Source organism: Bacillus rossius, chromosome 2 (genome assembly GCF_032445375.1).
Source record: "Bacillus rossius redtenbacheri isolate Brsri chromosome 2, Brsri_v3, whole genome shotgun sequence".
Classification (NCBI taxonomy): domain Eukaryota; kingdom Metazoa; phylum Arthropoda; class Insecta; order Phasmatodea; family Bacillidae; genus Bacillus; species Bacillus rossius.
In genome coordinates, this window is record NC_086331.1 from 51,472,855 (window position 1) to 51,494,266 (window position 21,412).

A 21,412-nucleotide genomic window follows, 5' to 3' on the forward strand; every position below is an offset into this window, starting at 1 on the left:
AAAATTTGGAGCCATTTGGAGCTGAGTTAAGCATTTGGAGGCTGTTGGAGCTGTTGGAGCCATTTGGAGCATTTGGAGCTGCTGGAGACATTTGGAGCTGTCAAGCATTTGGAGGCCGTTTGGAGCATTTGGAGCCATTTGGAGATGTGTTAAGCATTTGGAGGCTGTTGGAGCCATTTGGAGGCCGTTTGGAGCATTTGGAGCCATTTGGAGCTGTTGGAGCCATTTGGAGCTGTTGGAGGCAATGACTGTTGGAGCCAATGACTGTTGGAGTCAATGACTGTTGGAGTCGATGGCTAATGGAAATATAAACTGTTGGATTCATAGACTGTTGGAGAGATTATATCCCAACTTATCATTGACGATTGCATCCTACCAAGTTGAATGAACGAGAGAATGCGCCTCCTTTTCGTTAAATGAGCTTTCGTTTTATAGAATTTCCGTCCAAACGTGCTTCGTTCTCATTAAATGCTTATACTGCGCGAACGAAGTGTAGTCATTGTGTGTACGTTCCGTTTCCTGTGTGTACTGTGTGTACGTTCTGTTTCCTGTGTGTACTGTGTGTACGTTTCGTTTCCTGTGTGTACTGTGTGTACGTTACGTTTCCTGTGTGTACTGTGTGTACGTTCCGTTTCCTGTGTGTACTGTGTGTACGTTCCGTTTCCTGTGTGTACTGTGTGTACGTTCCGTTTCCTGTGTGTACTGTGTGTACGTTCCGTTTCCTGTGTGTACTGTGTGTACGTTCCGTTTCCTGTGTGTACTGTGTGTACGTTCCGTTTCCTGTGTGTACTGTGTGTACGTTCCGTTTCCTGTGTGTGTACTGTGTGTATTGCGCGTACATTGCTACATTGCGTGTTGGAGCTGTTGGAGCATTTGGAGCTTTATACACTTGAAGGTAGTTGGAGGAGTCTTGTACACTCGTACAATTGTAGCCTCATAGTCTCTTAGACTCGTAGCATTCTAGCCAAATATCATTGGAGCTGATGAAGAAAAAGGCTGTTGGTGTCAATGACTGTTGGAGTCACTAGACTGATAGAATCAATAGACTGATGGAACCAATGAATATTGGAGCCAATGAATATTGGAGCCAATGACAAATGTGCGGCCTTTTCGATGATGGTGCTGCCTTTTTCGTTGTCGGTGCTTTCAAATGTGCTGCCTTTTTTTTGTTGATGGTGCTTCTATTTTTTTAATGTTGTTTTGGCTCTAGTATTATAATAAATTGTTCTTGATTTGACTAGCGTATTATTCCATCCGGTGCATGTATATAAGCGAGTCCTAGACAGCAGGACGCTCAGTTTGTTACTGCCGTCGACGGTGTACGGATCACCTAGTTTGTTTCTTCTGGTGCATAAGTCGTGTAATTGCCTGTTCTTGAGACTTCGATGGCATCTTTACCGACTTTAACGTCGAACTCGATGGAGGATGTACCATCGACTACGGGAACCATGACGCCAGCGCCGACGATGTTGGAGCAGATCCCGTTGGCAACGCCTCTGACAACACTGGAGGAGACTTCGATATGTGCTGTTCCACCATCATCCGAAGTTTCATCATCAGCAATGGATTCTTCAACTAATGAAGAGCGTACATTGCGTCAGTGCAAATACTGTGACGCATCATTTACTATCACCTCAAATGCTCGCAGACATGAAAGAAGCAGTTGTTCTAGTAATGTTAAAAGAATACAATTTCAGTGCAATAAGTGCAAAAAACTAATTTCACGTCTTGATAGCTTACATCTTCATTATAAAAAATGCTCCGAGAAAGTTAAGTGCGCGTATAATGAACATGGTTATTGTTTTGACTCTTGTGTTGTACCGGCTGATGAGTCTATATAAGTGAGACCCTGGTGATATGGACTTCAGTCCGTCTGTGGCTGTGGTGATGACCGGATCGGATAGACATTTAAAGTCATGTAAAAGGCTTAGTCCGTACAATAAGAAGACTGTTTGAATCGAGGAATCCAAAAGGCTTTGCTAATTTGTCAGTGTTTTTTTGTACTTGTAGTAGTGTATTGAATTTATGTAATAAAATTTTTTTAAAAGAACTTGTGGTGTTTTTATTTTCTCAAACCTAACACTTTTTTAGTATTCTTTTAATTAAAGTTGTTTTGTATCGGCTAGGGATCGAACCAAGGACCTTAGTCGATCCAATCAATCATTATATGGATTACAAATTTATTTAATGAATTTTGGATTTTTTCCCGAATTTCTAGCATTAAAATTACGGATTTTCAAGATGGTGGTCATGACGTCATACTACCTGATGGTATATGTGCATTGGTGAAAGTGGTGGGGGTCAGTCTACCTGCGTCCACTGTGAGGGAAGGATCGGTCGCCATTTTTAATTTTTTTTTGCACTCGTCGGGTTCGAACCGAGGACTCCGAACTCCGTGTCGTAAAAGTACATTTTTTATAAATATTTTATTAACATTTTATTAATTGAATTTTTTTATAAGTTTTAAAAAAAAATTCATTAAAATCGGATAATAAATAAAAAAGTTAAAGATGGCGGGCGTAACGGAAACTGCAACGGTGACGTCATCATCCAATATGACGTCAGAGGCTTATCTGCGGCTGTAGACATGGATGCTTAAGCCGCTATATGGACATTTCTAGCCACCGGGATTTTTAAGGACTAAAAACGGGAAATTTTCCCTCGAAACGGGAATTTTTCTCTCGAAAACGGGAATTTTTGAATTGTGGAATTTTTTGAGATTTTTTGGCGGAATGTTTTTCCACAGAAATGGAAATTTTGAGGAATTTTGGGCAAATTTTGCCCAATTTTGGCGGATTTTGACACATTTTGAGGATCAAATTAAAGGTCAAGGTCAAAGGTCAAGGTCACAACCATCCAAGATGGCCGCCGTGACGTCACAATCCAAGATGGCGGACCGACAATCACAATCCACCGCCAGACGCCAGTGCCAGTTCCGGCTATCCTATACTACTGATGCCATACCACATGCTCGTCGACAGCTGAAGATTGGTACAGACTATACTAGGTTATGTGTGACCGTTTGACCAAGAAGGGAGGGGTGGGTAGTCTGAAGGACGTACCATAATTTATACCTTGCATACATACAGCGTACGATATTCTATCCCTGAATCCTCCTTCACGCACCACAATTTTCGCTACACAATATCATGACTCTGGTACGGTGTTTAATAATATTATCGGAAGTACCATGGAAAAGAGTTAGAATCCTTTGCGCTTCCCCACTGGGGCGATCCTCGTCCCAGCCGCGTATAAATACCGCGGCGTCCGCTTCGCGTCTTCCGACACCTCGCGTCTCACTTTCCAGTCGTTTGGATCTCGTTTCTTCTAGCGCAGCCTTGCCACTGCCTCCTCCAGGAAGAAAAAAAATACACTCTACGAGCTCTCAAGCTACAAACGAGTGCATGTCCACATTAAAGATATATATATATATATATATATATATATATATATATATATATATATATATATATATATATATATGGCTCGTATTGCATGCATTGTTAATTTCAACAGTAAATTTTGGGACTTTTCAACGCGGAATTTATCTCTAATAAAAGAAGAGCACTTCGTAATTCCACATAGCTGTAGGAACTGCGCTGTATTCCGACCACCTAGTGATGCGTTTCGTAGTAATGAAGGTGTTTCGCACACACATGGAAGAAAGAAACGAGTTTTGTTGTAAACAAGATTTTGAATGTTTTCTTAACACACCGACATTATTCTTGTGTATTCTTGTTTAAAGTAAAGTAATTTAGTTCTGTACCTATAAATCTACGAAGATAACGATAAATTTACGAAGATCCCTGTATAATTTACAACCAGTGTTCTTAAAAAATTTAATGTGAAAATTGTTCAATAATGTATACCTATTTGTGTTTAATCTAATCGCTTATGACTCAGTTGACAGGTTCGCAATATAAATAATATTTAACACAGAGGCGCAGCCAGAATATATACTACATAAATATTCTTCAATTGTTTCTTACTTGAACTTACTTAAATACATGAACAGCATAAATCAATAGAAGCTGCTCAAGTCATATCATTGTTACCTTTTTTTGTGCTATTTTTTTGTCTTTTGCGGAGGGCGTGGTTAACATTGCTGCTCCTCGGTTCCATTATTCCCTTGAAGTAAAAATGCGCTCATTAATGCACGGTCTCTCAAGTCATCCTAGTTGTTTATTTTTCCTGTAATACCTGTTTTAGGTAATTTCCTGTAAATATTACACGACGATAAATATTTTGTAATTTATGTTGAGACTGAAATTTTTCTGAACCGAAATTTTAAATAAATACTACCTCGTTATTGTAAAAGGTCACGCAAATGTTTAGAATCACGAAAATAACTTACACGACCATTAACAACTCGAAAATAGCGTTTATTTTTAATATCTGGTGAGAAAATTTGTGACCCAACAACTAATGCAATAGAGCTATTGTAATATTATTACAGAAAAATGCCATTAATTAGCAGTAACAACAAGAGAATGAAATGACCAACTTCACAGAACTACGTCTTAAAATATATTGACAAAATAAAACTCTTCGTTCCCCCCCCCCCCCCCCCCCCCCAAATAATCTGTAAATCTACGCGCCGTGAAATAGAATTTTGCGATTTCCACACACGGACATGTTCCTATCCGATACGTATCATGGCGAATGTAAACCGCAATTTTACAAAACAATCTTCGATGTTGTTGCGCGCACGTGGTACGGCTTGCGTTTTTTCACCGGGAACTAACATTCTCGCATATTCCTTGGTGACAGCAAAGCGTGACTCACAAGTACCCACTAGAGACTGGGACAATTTTGGGAATTTATTTGGTGACAGACAAGACTGCAAAATTTTACATGCTGCTATAGCTTCAGCAATTGGATCAAAGGCAAACCCTTAGGGGCACGAATCACAAAATTATTATTAAAAATAGGCTTTTCGAGAAATACAATTCTGGCAAATAAAATATAACAAAATATTTTTGTTAAAATTAAATAATCATAACAAAATTCAACGGTTATAATGTGATTACTGCTTCTATTTGTTTTAAAATTATATATTTTTTGGAAATTAATATTTCCAATAATTGGTCTTGTAGTACGAACTTTTCATAAAAATAGTATTCGATAGCATTGTCATTTATAAATTTGTCGCAATATTTTACGCCAGTGAAAGCTTGCTTTACAATAGATAAACATGCAAAAAAACGTTTTACTGGCTGCTATTAAAAAAAAAAATCTTTAGTTCTCGCCACGATGCATTTGTTGTGGCAAAGAAAGAGGGTGTCTGGTGCGAGAAGAACGGCGCTGCCCTCCGCGGTAACCTGGACTGTGATGAGCGCTGCAAGCAGATCAAGATGGCCTCCCGCCGGGTCGCCAGACGGCGCATGTCGACGCGCCGTTTACAACCACTCGGGATTTCTTCCAAAAATCTGATTCGCAGAATAATTTAAGAGCCATTGCATTAGTCTAAAAAAATTATTTTATTTTGGTCTCTAAAAGGTGTGTATTATTTTGGCAGTTAAAAATGCTAAAACGGGTGTTTTCACTGACATTTTTAGGTTTTAAAAAATCTAAACCTAGTATTGTAAATGTTATAGAGACGTGCAGGGAGCAAACCGTTATTTATCACAATAAATTATGGGGTAAAAAAATACCACTTATATTTCAACCGTTTTCTACCAAACGTTTATATTTAATATTCCAGTACAAAATGATAGGGCAACCACTACAAGTCTCATAGAGGCGCGTTATCGGCGCGAAGACTGCGTGCCAGTTAGGTGCCTGGCGCATAGAGGCGAAGAGACGCGCAATGCATGAGCCGGTGTCGCCCTTAACTGCCCCGCCCAGGGTTGCATCTGTGTTTGTGAGGCGGGTTGAAGTGCGACACACGCTGGTGCTTCTAGCGCGGTGTCAGCTCTCATCTCGTCGTGCATGGGTCAACTATGAGATTTGAGTGGCAACTATAACATTATATGGTAAGAATCTGTACCGGATGTTTCATGACAAAAATTTATTCCGAAAACACGCGTTTTAGCCCTATTCACTTCCTTAAAAATACAGTTTGGAAACGAAACACGGAGACAGAACTACTCATCGGCCCTCAATGTAGTCCGAAATTCTTTTCGTAAACAGTACCCACTCGGCAATAACGCACAGTTTGAAAATCGCGTGGTTTCTTCTGAAGCTCTTAGACCGATCTCATCCAAGCGCGAAACGAACAAGCTGGTTGACGAACGAAGGCGGTCCGGTGTCTGCGTCGAACGCAGCGACGCCCGACGTACACTGCTTGGCTCTGATTGGCCGCTTGGCCGCGGCACGCTACCGTGGAACACGCATGACAGGGGAAGGGCGGTAATGCGCCGATACACCGGGATACCCCCCCCCCCCCCCCGACTCACCCTTGAATAGACTTTTTTATTATCTTTTCCCGAACGGGTGCGTCTTTTTTTTTTTTTTTAATTTTATGCAGAGTGACGGTGCCGGAGGCTTGTTTTGTTTTTGGGGGCTGTGCCTGGCGGAGAGTCGCAGGTATACGGACACTCGCCGACCAAATGAATACTTCCACCACGGGGCTTACGTGCGCACCGCGACGCATGAAAAGAGACGAGATACAAAAGAGGAACGCTTTAACCCCCCCCCCCCCCCCCCCTTTCCGCGCTTGTTTCAGCTCCTCCGACCCTGTTTCCATCTCTTCTTCTTCTTCCTCCTCTTTTCACCACAATACCGCATGCGGCCACCCAACGGTTCGCGTCTACGCTTGATCACGAAATAATTACGCCCGCAGAAAGTTGGTCCCAAAAATTTACTTTCTATTTCAGAGATGCAGTAAACGAAAGAACGGTTTAACGTTTAAGGTCTCATCGACACCGAGGCAAATTTAGACGTATTGGAGTTGCAAACGTGAAATGGAGCAATGAAGTGATTCATTGGGGGAAGGGTGATGAAAAAACTCACGTAAATATCCGCCACGTTTCACATTTGCGGAAAAACCGTCAATAGAACCCAAATCGTTGTAGTGCTATAATAAAAATATATACTTACAACCGAACGAGGTAGCAATCAAAGAATAAACATACATAAATACATCTATTATTATGTGCTAACAGCAACACACCAGGAAAGTATCCACAGTGATACTTAGATAGCTGTTAGAACTTTAGAAACCCTCAATTTATGTCAGAACTACTAAGCTTTTTGGGTCGCGCTTTAAATTGCATCTAAAAAGTGCTGTACTTACCATTGAGAGAGTATCTTTTCTGAGTAGTAGCTATATAAATGTATTTCTTGCTATAGGTTTAGTGCTGTGAAATCTGTGGAAATGGTCCGCCATCTTGGATTGTGCACGGTGGCCATCTTAGATGAACTTGACCTTGACCTTTGACCATGACCCCACAGACCATTTTGGATCTGCCATTTTGGATCCGTCATTTAGTTTTTTCTGTCATTTTGTTTTTTACGTCATTTTAATTTCTAGAACTTTCCGCCATGTTACACCCCACTCCCTAGTGTTGCAATTTTCGTTACAGCCGCTATCTTAAAATCCGCAATTTCAATCCAAAAAATCTGGCAATTTGTAAAATTTATAAATAATGACTTAATCCATCTTGGATTCTAGAATGTTACACTTTTCGTTACACCCACCATCTTAGATTCTAGAACGTTGCATTTTTCGTCATATTCAAAATCGTGTATGTATAGTTCGTCATCGTTGCAATTTTCATTACGGCCACCATCTTGTAAAACCGTAATTATTATCCGATTTTAATAGGAAAAATTGGAAACTTAGTAAGAAAATTCAACTGCTTATATTTTTAATAAAAAATGTACTTGCGTCATGGAGTCCTTGGTTCTTATCCAGCGAGGGCGATCGATTAAAAATGATGACGGATCCTTCTTCCATACAAGCCACTGGCAGACTAACCTTCCACCGCTAATGCCAAGGCAGAAATTACGTCAGTCAGTATGACGTCATGACAGCCATCTTGTTCTAGCCTGCTGGAAGCCACCATCTTGTATATGACGTATTGTTTTCGTCTTCTAGAGTACACTACCGACATATTAGTTTAAATTCGGACCACTAGAGTGCAGGAATCATTTATTACTGTGGCGTCTGCCTTCTTGTCATTTGGGCGCCATCTTGAAATTCTCTAATTATTCAGCTAGAAATTCGAAATAAATTTCAATAATCATTAAAAAGTCACTTGTTAAAATAATGATCGATTCGATTGATTTATGTTCTTGGATAGATTCTTGTTTGATACAATAAAATACAATTTAATTAAAATTACCAAAAAATGCCAGGTTCGAGAAAAAACAACAAAATTACAAATAAAAAATTTATTACAGAAATTCTACAAGTACAAAAAACAAACTACTAACGTTTATCGATGTCTACAGTCTTCTAAGAAGGCGAAGCGAGTCCTTTGCATGCCTTGACAAGTTATTTTAGCACATTTCTACAAGTAAGTCGAATAACCAGCTACGTCCAGTCTGTGACGATGCACATCACTCGGTTGGCCAGATACGGACTACCAGTCGGTTGGAAAGACTATCACGTCCGGTTGGTGGCAAGGTACGTCAAGTCGGTGGCCAGACACGTCTATTCAGTGACCAAGAACTCATGTCCAGTAGATGGACAACCACGTCTAGTTGGTTGTCTAGAAACATAAGATAGATTGGTCAGACATACACGTCTAGTCGGTTGGTGAGGCTAATACCTCGAGTCAGTGGCAATTTACGCCCAGTCGGTAGATAGGCACGTTTATTCAGTGGCCAGGAACACACGTCCAGTAGGTTGGTCAGGATAACAAGTCAAGCTGATGGCCAAGTACGCCCAGTCTGTAGCCAGGATGTAGTCAGTGGCCAGGAACGCATGTTTAGTAGGTGGCCAGCCACATCTGTTGGTAGCCAGACACATCCATTAAGTGGTCAATCATATCCAGTTAGTAGCCAAGATGTATTTTTCGTCGATACTCGGCGATCATTTTAAACAGTTCTTGTACAAAATCATGCGCATAGGCCAAGCTTCTCCAAACCAAGAGGTGCTACTCGCCGATACACGACCAACATATTAAACGTGTAATGTTCAATGTCAGGCGTATAGAATAGATGTCTCTGAACCACGAGGCCAATCATGTCCTGAGTACCGACTTATCGAAGCTCATTCGTCGTCAACGAGGAAGCACATAATTAAAAGGAATCACATTCGTCAAAAAGGAAGCATATTAAAAAGTAAGCACATTTGGAAGCACAGTAAAAAAGAAAGAACATTTGGGCGCACATTAAACAAAAAGGAAGCTAATTTGAAAGCACATTCAGAAAAAGGAAGCACATTAGAAAGCAGAATCAGCGAAAAGGAAGCGCAATCGGAAACACAATCAACGAAAAGGAAGGACATTAAAAAAAAAATATATAGAAGCACATTTAAAAAAGGTAGCACACTTGGAACCACACATAGAAAAAGGTAGCACATTTGGAAGTACCTTCAGAAAAATAAAAGCATATTAAAAAAAGTAACCTCTATTGTTAGAACTCAATCTTAGTTAAAAATCAGATTTTAAAAAATAAAACATATCTGCCTACGCATTATTGGTGGGAGGTCAGTATGCCGGAGGCTTGTGCTGAGAAAAGATATTTCATCATTTTTAACCAATCGTCCTCATTGGATTCGAACCGAGGACCCCATGATGCAAGTAAGTTTTTTCATTAAAATTTAATGAAATGATTATTTTGGTAATTTTAAAATTTTTCCCGTTAAAATTGGATAATATAATGAATTTTCAAGGTGGCGGGATTTTTGAGATAAAATTTTATTAATTAAAATTATTAATTTTTAAATATTTTCCAATTTTTTGGATGAAATTTATGGAGTTAAAGATGGTGGCTGTACCTTAAATTGCGACGATGACATCATAGACATTTATATGGCCTCTGTGACGAGAAGTGCAGCATTCTAGAGTCCAATGTGTCGGGCATAATGAAAAGTGTAACATTCTAGAATATAAGATAGCGTCTGCGACGTCATAATCCAAGATGGTGAACGTTCCTTTAATTAAAATTTAATTAATTAATTTTTTATAAAGTTTAAAATTTCCCAAATATTTTGGATGAAAATTATGGATTTTAACGATGGCGGCTGTAACAAAGATTGCAACACTGAGGAGTGGGTGTTATATTGCGTCATATTTCAGTATTCAAAATAGCGAATCTAATATAACGGAAAACCAAATGGCTAATTCAAAATGGTAGAAAAACCAAATGGTGTATCCAAAATGGCGGCCGGAGCAAAGGAAAAGGTCAAATGTCAAGGTAGTCCAAGATGGCCGCCGTGACATCATGATCCAAGATGGCGGATGGGCTCCACAGTCTCCACAGCCGGAAGCCTGTAGAGGGCATTTATAAACTACTTGTCTGTATGTTCGAGAGATAAATTGTTTTGTGTTTTGGGTTAGTTTCTTTTAACACAAAATAACGACAGGCACGCAATGCCTACCATTGAACTTTTTCACGTGCAGTAATCTCACTTAATCGTAGCTTGTAGACCCAGCATGACGCATGTCAGTAGAGGTGAAATAGCAGGTGTTAGATACCCTTTTGCAGTTGTCGCCCTTACAGCCTAGTACCTACGTGCAGAATAGCTCCAGGTGGTAGCCAAGTTTGAAATCTCGCGTGTTAGTGTGTCGTGTTCACAAGTTGGTGCCCCTAGTTTCAACCATTGGGTAATAATGGCTTAACATGTTTTTTTTTTGTCGTCCGTGTAAGGTTCCAACTGTGAAATTCAGACGATGTTAACAATCTCATCTGGTTATTTTCACGAATTGTTAGCCAACAGAATTGCGATTATGGTAAAATTACTACAAAAATTAAATAGTTATTTGAAGTAGAACGAGTTTTAAGGAGTAAACAATAAACAATCAAATACTTAACGTATTGAAACTGACATGCAAAATATTATGAGATATTATAACTTAAACAAAGCACCAGTTATATCCGCAATGACATGTTATTAAGAGTTAAATTGACAAAGAATTATTGACCTGAAAAATTTGCATAATTATTTGTAGAGAGGCTGGAACGCATTCCATGATACCATTTTACATTTTTATTTCGTTCTAATTCGAAGGTAAAATGTGGCAGCAGTCAATGAAAAATAGACATGGATTTATTCGTGTAAACATTGTGGAGTTTATTTTGGTGCTAGAGATGGTGCCAATTTTTCCGTTTTCAACAAATAATACTTTTGTTCTGAATTTGAAGTGGATTAAATTGCTTTAAAATGCGGCTGTACTTGGACCACGTCAAAAATTAGACCTCTTTCTTATGCATCTCTTTTTCTTGCGGTCTAGATTTTATTGCAAATAGTTTTTTTTCTAAAGCTCTTCTCAAAACAGCCGTTGAAAAATTTCAGAATAATAAATCTTTCTCAAAATTAGAACATCTAAGGCAGTTTAGATAGCACACTAACATCCTTAGTATATTTTTTATGTAAATTTAATTATATTTGTTAATTTTTGTTGTAACACAGTACCCAGGGTGTCCGATTTAATTGTGTTTATTTCCTGTGCTTTTTTTTTCTTTAGGTCTATGATGAGTTACCATGCTCCATAACCATTTCATATCTGAACAACATTTTGTGAAAATTTTCTATAATAAAATATACCTACTTGTTTGACTGGTGAACTAAAAGTACTTATAATTTTTGTTGTAGGGCCTATATCTCTTTATTATGTTCAAGATGATTTTCATTATAAAGGAGTGATATTGCACTTTTTTTTTATAAATTTTCATTTAGAATTAGGAAATACCTGTATTTTTAGTGTCGTTCATTTGAATTTCGTACAGTGGCCATTTGATGGCCGATATAGATATAATGTGGCTGCCCTGCGCGAATCGGTGCTTCAGTTGAAATATTGCAGTTTGAAACTTGACATTTCCGATTTTCACTTCAAATTTGGTTAAAACTACTCCTCTTTAACCTGTTGAATACTAGAGTTAAATTCCGTGAATAAATCTCACTGATTTATAATTTCGCAGATACCAGCCATTGATTCGCAGAGCCACGGTTATTTCGTAGATACATTATTTAATTCGGCTGCACTCACTTGCCTGTGCAATAAAAACTTTTCAGATTTCTCATTGGTCGATAACAAGGTCACACGTTCTCCTTGTCTACAAAGACTACGGGCGTGTCAAAAGCATCAACGTGGAACAGTTATGTGTGTAAATTATATGTTAACAAGAGCGGCTCCCAGGACGATAGCTAGGGACTGGAACAATTCGGGAGTTCAGTAATATCCACGCTAGCTTCCACAATCCTCACTTATAACTTCTTTGTCTGTTGCTTGTTTCAAATTCTTTTTTTTTTTGTGGGAATGCTAGAATTTTTAGGAGTTCTAAGGATTTCGGGGGAGAGGGTGATATATGCTTACGTTCCTGGCCGTGGACGTTATCTCCCCGCTGAGGCCAAAAAGGAACGACGTGGAAGAACTCACCTCGACGCCGTTCCACATGTAGTGCACGGCGGCGGGCGACGCCTCGTGGTGCTGGCTGGAGGCGGTGCTGTTCATCTGCTCCGCCATCACCGACATCCAGTGCACCAGGCCCTGCGTGGGCCCGCCCCCGGGGCCGCCGCCGCCGGGCGAGCCCCCCGCCGCCGGCCCGCCGCCCCCGCCGCCCCCAGCGCCCCCGCCGCCCCCGCCGCCGTGGTGCGCCGCCGGCCCGTGGTGATGGTGCGGCGCCTCCGAGGGCGACGTCGACCAGATGAAGGCGGCTTTCTGCGACACGATCACAGCGCCTGGTTAGCAGGATACCTGTGCGCACACACCAGCAAGCTGGTGTCGCGCTTGAACCATGTTTACTATATCCACAAGTGCTTTCCTATTGGCTCATTTACCTTCATATCGCTTCTGTGATTAGATCACAGTTTATCTGAAGCACTCTGAGCCAACGAAAAACTTCAACCAAAGAGGTATCGAAATGCAAGCATCCCAGTTGACAGGTCTCACAAGTCAGTAGCCAATGAGCATGTAGTATTTTATCGAGTATGTAGGGGATCGTGGTGTCTATCCTAGAGGTCATTGAAACAGCGAATTATAATTAGTACCTACTGGTTTCTTACTGTAGAACCTCTGCTTCTCTTGAGAAGCTCGATGTGAAGCGGTCACGCCACTGCTATTTGGTAGTCGACAGGCAGGCAGTCGTGAAGGGGAGTGTCGAAATGATTATGTCTGGGGAATGGAAAAATTCGCGGGTTCAAGGTCCTCTAGTCTAGCTAATGCCACCTGCTCGTTGGCTGTTGACTTGTGAGATGACTCGATTGGGTAACCTGTGATTCGATGTTTCTTTTGTTGATGGTCTATCAAAGTTCGAGTCCTCCAGATAATCTATGAGTCAATAGCAGAATCAGCGCTAAATAAATTACAATTTTAATTTTAATCAATAGCGAAATTTAACAGCGAATTTTTCCAGTCCCCGATCATGACCCAGTCATCAAAGAAACGAAAAGGTATAAGTGTTTGCAATCTCATTGTGACTTAAAGAATCCGTGAAATGTTTCAAGTAGTATGTTTGGTTCCTCCGCGCACAGGCTTCAGGCTGTGGTGAGTGGTGCCGACCGACCTCCAACGACACGGCGGCCATCTTGGACTCAAAAATTCCTCAAAAGTCCTCAAAAAAGGCTCAAAATTCCTCAAAAATGACTCAAAGTGACTCAAAAATTCCCGTTTTGAGGAAAAATTTCAAGTTTTCTGCCTCAAAAATTCAAAAATTAGGATTTCGAAAAACCTGAAAAGTTATTTTCCTTAGAAAGAGCACAATGTCCGTATAGAGGCTTAAGCATCAATATCTACAGCCTCCGATAATCCTCTGACGTCATCATGGATTATGTCATCATGGCATATGACGTCACCGTTGCAATTTCCGTTACGGCCGCCATCTTGAAAATCTTTATTTATTATCCGATTTTAATGAAACATTTTTTTAAAAATTATAAAAAAATCAATTAATAAAATTTTAATAAAAAATATTTTAAAAAACATACATTTACGAATGGAGCTCGGAGTCCTCGGTTCGAACCTGGTGAGGACAAAAAAATGGCGACCTATCCTTCCTCCACGCAAGCCACCGGCATACATATATTACCATCTAGTATGAAGTCATGTCCGCCATCTTGAAAATCCGCAATTCTTATGTTAGAAAAATCAGGAAAAATTTTAAAAATAATTAAAAAAATTATTCAATCGAATTGAATAATAAAAAAATAATATAATATTACTTAAAAACCACTAATGCACATACCATTACGGTCACCATCTTAGCTTATATAAATATTGCAACTTTCGTTACGCCCGCCATCTTGGTTGAGTATGATGTCATTGTTACACTTTTCGTTATGTCCGCCATATTGGTTTCTATTAATGTTGCATGTTTCGTTACGATCGCCATCTTGAAAATCCGCAATTTCAATGCTAGTAATTCCGAAAAAATTCCATAAAATATTTTAAAAATTACCTATTTCAAATGTTTAGTTATTTAAACGATTACGGTCCTTGGTTCGATTCCCGGCGAGAGTAAACAAGTTAATTTTTAATGTATTTAAAACATTCTCAATAAAAAGTAATAAATATGTCTTACACCACACCCAACATTTTTAATTATGTCACCACTGTATGAATTATCGTTACAGACACTATCTTGAAAATCATTATTTATTAACCAATTTTAAAGAAAAAAGTTCAAAATTCACCAAAAAATTAACTTATTAGAATACTGATTTGATTAGATTGATTCCCGTCCTTGGTTCGAAACCGGTAAGAGCAAATAATAAAAAAAAACAGATCCTTCCTCCACAGAAGCCACCTACAAACTGACCTACCACCACCAATAAAAAGGTATATATCGTTAACTGGTACGACGCCGACGTCATGTCCGACACCTTGTCTTCGTCTGCTGGAAGTCACCATCTTGTTTTCGTCTGCTAGAGTGTGCTGGCGACATGTTAGTATAATTTTCTGTTCACCATGCCTTTGACCTCGACTGTTAGCATTCAACTTTGACCTTGACCTTGAAATTTGTCCTTGACCTTTAAATTTGACCTTGACCTAGACATTTGACCTTGACCTTGAAATTTGACCTTAAACTTAAACTTTGACCTTGATCTTGAAATTTGACTTTAACCTTGACTACCATCATGGATTCGAAATTTTATGTTCAGTACATGCTACCAGGAGCTACCACCTGCTAGAGGACTTTGCCACCATCTTGTTTTCGTCTGCTGGAGGACACTATCTTGTGTGTGTACTCGTCTTATATAGTACATTACCACCATGCTAGTTTTATTCTAACCCGCTGGAGTGCAGTAATCATTTAATATTAATGAGGTGCCCGCCATCTTGATATTCAGGCGCCATCTTGGAATCGTGTAATTATTTAGCTAGAAATGTGGGAAAAATTCCAAAATTCACCAAAAAAATTTACAATCAATTTACAAATTGATTCGATCAGTTCCTGTCCTTGGTTCGATACTTGAACAGTGACAAGTGTAAATAAATATTAAATAAATTTTATATTAATTTTCTATTACCTTTCGCAGAGTTTATTAATCATTAACTCTACAAAAACCACTCAAGGCAATATACCTGACCAAAGAATTAAAAATGTTATGGATAAGCCTAACATGAAAGTCTAGTTATTGATACTTAGAATAACCTTTAAAATGTTCATGTACAAAGCCATATTACATATACACCAAGCGTCTTCGTACCGCTGACCGGATCATGAACAATGTCAGCCATATAGACCATTAACACACAGTACACACAGGAAACGGAATGAACACACAGTACACACAGGAAACGGAATGTACACACAGTACACACAGGAAACGGAATGAACACACACAGTAGCGGAAACACACAGGCTTAGTTAGAAATTAGAATACATGAAATGAAACATTAAATTTTTACTTTCAATAATTAATTTATTTCTCAACATTATACAAATACAAGTAAAATAAGCCATTATTGTATGTAGCCAGCTTCCCTCAGTTCTTCGAGTATGAAGGATATTTTTTTTATGCACGATTAGTTTCCGGCATAAAGCGAGCCATGTAGAAGTCTTAGCCGGTAAAACAATATGTTTGGATATTTCCATGATGTGTAATCAATCTCTTCTACCACCATATTCCTTGCATGTTCATTATAAATACTTCTAATATCACAATCGTTCCAGTGATCATAATAAGCTTTATCAGATTTATTTACTATAACACGACGTTTCCATCGTTTCGGTCTCAGGACACCGCCACATTCTTCGATCATGTCAGCTTTAGGTGCTTCATCAAAGTGTATGCCTTAGTCATCAGCCTCAGAGTCACTGTAGTAATCACCGTAGAAGGCATCGTCTTCACCCAGATTACCGTAACAATTCGATATCGATGATGTCGAAGTGTCTTTATTCGTCTTCATGCTTCCTTTTTAGGAGTCCATAATTTTTACAAAGTAGGAAAGATCTACTTGAATTCGGCTTGAATGTATTCTCACTTTTCACGTTAAGAATTCTTCCATTGTCTTCATTCTTCCATAAATCATCAACGTCCTTCAATTTAAGTTCTTTGTCGAGATCGGAAGAGCCACAAACATAATCTCTCCCAAGACAAGGAAAATTATTGTCGTAATGCATATCACTCTTATTTAGTCTAGTAGATCCATCGATGTCCTCTATGCCGTAAGTGGGGTTGGCTTTACATGTTCTACCATGTCTTTTTAAGCTGTCAATTCGTGTTAACAACCTGCTACACCGATTAAAGCTTAACATTTTGCCTAGTGGGTTTTTAACACAATCATTCTTCTCATGACGTCTAGCATTCCTTCTCATGACAAAATCCTTGCTACAGTATCTACAGTGGCTTCCTTCCGATTCAGCTGCAGATAACAAACCATGTTCCATGGTAGCTTCTGTGACTAATGTTAGTTGCAAACTGACAGTTTTCTAATTAGAACCATTACTTAAATATATTTTTTTTAATATTTCATCAGCGAGAGTTAAGTTATCTAATGCAAAGTAAATTTATGTAAGTAGTTCTGCTTGTCAAAAAGAGATGATGGCATATTTTGCTTGCAGGTAAATATTATTTATTTTATGTGGGATGTGGGATGCTCACTAACGATCGCAAAAGAAGGAAGGCTTCGCTAGACAACAAGGAGAAGGAATTTCGTCCTTCGTGATAGTGTTTCTCATCCGTCTTATCACATATTTTTGGACTGTGTAGTTTTTGTTTTATTTTTTGAAATCCACCTTACAAATATATTGTCAGTTCTGATTTAGTAGCAGAAATTCACAATTTAAATGCATCACTGGATAAAATGACATAACTCATTAAGTAAAAAATCCTTCATGCAGATAACAATTTCTCACAAATAATCAGGAGCACTCGGAGAAAACCATCATTATATTGACAAGAATAATCGGAAGCACACGGAGAAAACCACCACAAGTTTTCTTTGATATCATAAAATTACAGAAAAAAAATTAATAAAAAAATTGAAATAAAAGCAAAAAAATACAAAAACAAATTCTCATTGTTGTGCAAAGTTAGAGTTATAGTACAAGCCCGAATTTTTTTTTGTATTTTTTTGTTCTTATTTCAAATTTTTTTATTAATTTATTTATAAGTTTTCTTTAATTTCATGATATCAAAGAAAGTTTGTGGTGGTTTTCTCCGTGTGCTTCCAAATATTATTGCCAATATTATAGTGGCTTTCTCTCTGTGCTCCTGATTATTCTTGTCAATATTATGGTGGTTTTTCTCTGTATGCTCCTGATTTTTCTTGTCAATATTTTCATGGTTTTCTCCAAGTGCTTCCATTTATTCTTGTTAATATTTTGATGGATTTTTCTTAGTGCTTCTGATTATTATACATTAATAGAATCCAATATGACGGACATAACGAAAAGTGTAACGATAAGATCGTACTCAACCAAGATGGTGGGCGTAAAGAAACATGCAATATTTATATAAACCAATAATGCGACCATAACAGTACGTGCAACAGTGGTTTTTAAGTTATATTTTATTAAATATTTATTATTCAATTCGATTGATTAATTTTTTAATGATTTTAAAAAAATTTCCTGATTTTCTAACATAAGAATGACAGATTTTCAAGATGGCGCACATGACGTCATACTAGATGGCGATATATATCTTGACATAAGTGGTGGGAGGTCAGTCTGCCGGTGGCTTGCCTGGAGGAAGGATCGGTCGCCATTTGTTTTCCTCACCGGGTTCGAACCTAGGACTCCGAGCTCCATGTCTTAAATGTATGTTTTCAAAATATTTTTATTAAAATTATATGAATTGAATTTTTTATAAAATTTAAAAAATGTTTCATTAAAATCGGATAAAAAATAAAGATTTTCAAGATGGCGGCCATAACGGAAATTGCAACGGTGACATCATATGCCATGATGACATTATCCATGATGACGTCAGAGGCTACCGGAGGCTGTAGACATGGATGCTTAAACATATATGGACATTGTGTTCTCTCTAAGGCAAAATGACTTTTGAGGTTTTTCGAAATCCTAATTTTTGAATTTTTGAGGAATAAAACGAGAAATTTTTCCTCAAAACGGGAATTTTTTTAGTAATTTTGTGTCTTTTTTGAGGAATTTTGAGGAATTTTTGAGTCCAAGATGGCCGCCGCGACGTCGGAGGTCGGTCGGCACCACTCACCACAGCCTGAAGCCTGTGCCTGGAGGAACCAAGACATACTACTGTTTCATATTTCTGCCTGTAAGGGTGCTCGGGTTCGAGTACTCAGCATTAGTACATTGAATAAATAAAGTATATTACATAAAAAACGGCACCGATGTTAGTTAAGTGGACACCTACACGTGTAGGTGTTTTTACTATTGTGCTTAAGGGGTATTGATCCCTAAATTAAAATTGCTCAGATAAAGATTTCCTTTCGTGAAATTGTTCATTACATTACAAATATGAGTTCCTGTTAAAAAATAAAAAATAAAAAAATTATTAATAATTATTGAACATTTTAATTTAAAATTGTATAATGTTTTGCAGCACCTCCAGCATGAAGCAAGTGCAACATTTTTTTTCAAGTAACTTGTTTTTACAAAACAATAAAGTATAAAGACTGCCCTGATGCAAAAAGATTCTTAAATCGGTGCTTCAAAAGTTTAAAATATTGAGTTTTAAATTCAGATGAAAATACATTTTTTCAAGTAGCGCTCTAGCAACTTTCAACACTAAATTAAAATGAGTTTGTATCAAAAAGGTAGAAACATTTTACCACAGGTGCATTTTTAAATATTTAAATGATGTATATCTTCACGATGTTGAAGTTTAATTGCGTAGCTTTCTTGCTGGAGCAGCTAAGACAAAGGCTTGCATTTTTCAAACAGATGTAATATTCAAAGGCCGTACAGTGCAGCGCTCTCGTGGCAAAGAGGCAAACTGCTTGGACTCGCAACGTATTTTCCCCCTACCCCTCTCCAAGGTTGTGTGAATGGAGCCGAGGTGTTGTTTGACATGCTATCGGCGGTGGATCACACGGTCTTCTTTCTGCACGTGGGGGTGGTAGACGGGGGGAGGGGGGGGGGGGGAAGTAGGAAGGGCCCAGAACAGCGTTGCCAGATGTCCTTCTGGCAGGAATGCTCAACCACGCGCAGTGGAAGGCTAGACTGCTCAAGCGAATGGCAGTTCCGAGCGATATTGGGCACAGAGTGTTGTGTGGCTAAAATAATTTTTATAAATCTTGAAGGAGGTCATAATGAGTGACGAGAAGAGGCCGCAATACACTAATTAAGAAGTAAACGATGCATGGTATTCTGAAAACTTACACATTACACCAACAAATTTAATAAATGAACATCAAGCAAATTTTTTGTATCAGTCATTGCATTCGTTATTTATTTATGTTTATCAACAAAAAAACGATACAAAATAAAATAATTTGATTTTGCTTAAATAATTTTATGGACGCTTTTACTTGCTTACAAGCTTTTTAAGATTTATTATTGTAATATTTTCTAAAAATACACATATATGGGCTTATGTTCATTTAAACATATTGCGATATGTAGTAGTTTTTGCCATTCGGATATTAATTACACCTGTTTGTAATGGGCCGTCTGGAGGGGAGGATCAAAAGGGGCAAACGCCCAGGCGTCCAGTTATATGAGCGGTCCAGCCAAGATATGGAGATAAATAAATGGATTTATTAGTTACTTCGGTAATATTATAACATCCAAAATGACTTGAATTAGTTATACTACAATTGTAAGGCATTCAATACAAGGTATACTAAGCAGTTTAATTATAGTGACGCACTGTGAAAGGACCTTATTCTTTTGTAGATTTTCAACTGACTCGAGTCATGCACCATTTTCAAAGTGAGATATAATCTTAAATATCGTAATGCAAAACATATTTGCAGTAAATTTTATCTTTGGCAATGCATGAAATAAGGTTGTTCTTTATTGAATACATTGCGCTTAAGGTTTGTTTATGAAAAACGTTTAATACGGTGATGGGAGAGGGAGGAATTGGGGACGTAAAGGAAGTCAATGTAACGTATTTGTGTAAAAAGAAAATTATTAATGACTTTCATTCGAACGAATATTAAAATATGTAGTATTAAATTAATAGGATAAAGATATAAGAAAGTTCGTGGCTTATGCCATTAACGTATTACATCACACGCCACCGAAACATTGTCGCTAATTTTTAGAGGAATATTACCAACTGGGTGAGCGGAAAAAAATATAACTCAAAAACGCTTAGGCATAGGGTTTGGTGCAAGGTGTGTTAAAACGTATGACAAGTTGTATGTAGTAATATACTAATGATAATAATGAAAACAAGTCAAAAATTGTTTCCGTTAACGAGTTGAACTTAGGTAACATTTATGTAAAATTTTAAAAAGATATTAAAGAGAAATTAAAATATATATACATAAATACTTGAATCGGCCTATCATTAAATTGAAAACATGTTTTAAATTGTACTCAATAACATTTACTGCAAACTTTTGGTTGAAACCATTTAAAAGTACCAGAACGAAAGGAATTCTCTAGGAACACTCGTGCAAAACACAAAAATAACTGGTTATAACTGAACTAATATTTTTATAGTAACATATATTTACATATTTTATATTAACAAAATTATATTAAACAGCCCTCATGTGGGCACACAGCTACACTATTGAGAAATTACTTCCTGACCTATTGTCAGGGAAGCAGAAATCGGACAGTATAATTTAGGAATGAAGAAAATATTTGCAATTTCACGCAACGTTGCTGACATAAACCATCATAGCAATAAACGAATAGCATGATAAATACTGTATGTTTTCACATTTGTATTTCCATGAAAATAAGTTTTGAATAG

At 38.0% G+C, this 21,412-nt stretch overlaps 1 protein-coding gene across 2 annotated transcripts in view; it reads right to left on the reverse strand.

Annotated features, from left to right (window-relative positions):
- LOC134529281 (zinc finger protein rotund-like) overlaps window positions 1-12,634 on the reverse strand; it is a 368,803-nt gene extending 356,169 nt beyond the window's left edge. For both annotated transcript variants that reach the window (XM_063363185.1, XM_063363184.1), the window contains exon 1: window positions 12,492-12,634. In XM_063363185.1, coding sequence (XP_063219255.1) covers window positions 12,492-12,587 — 96 coding nt within the window. In that variant the 5' untranslated portion in view covers window positions 12,588-12,634. The remainder of the gene's footprint in view (window positions 1-12,491) is intronic.
- Window positions 12,635-21,412: the final 8,778 nt, after the last annotated feature.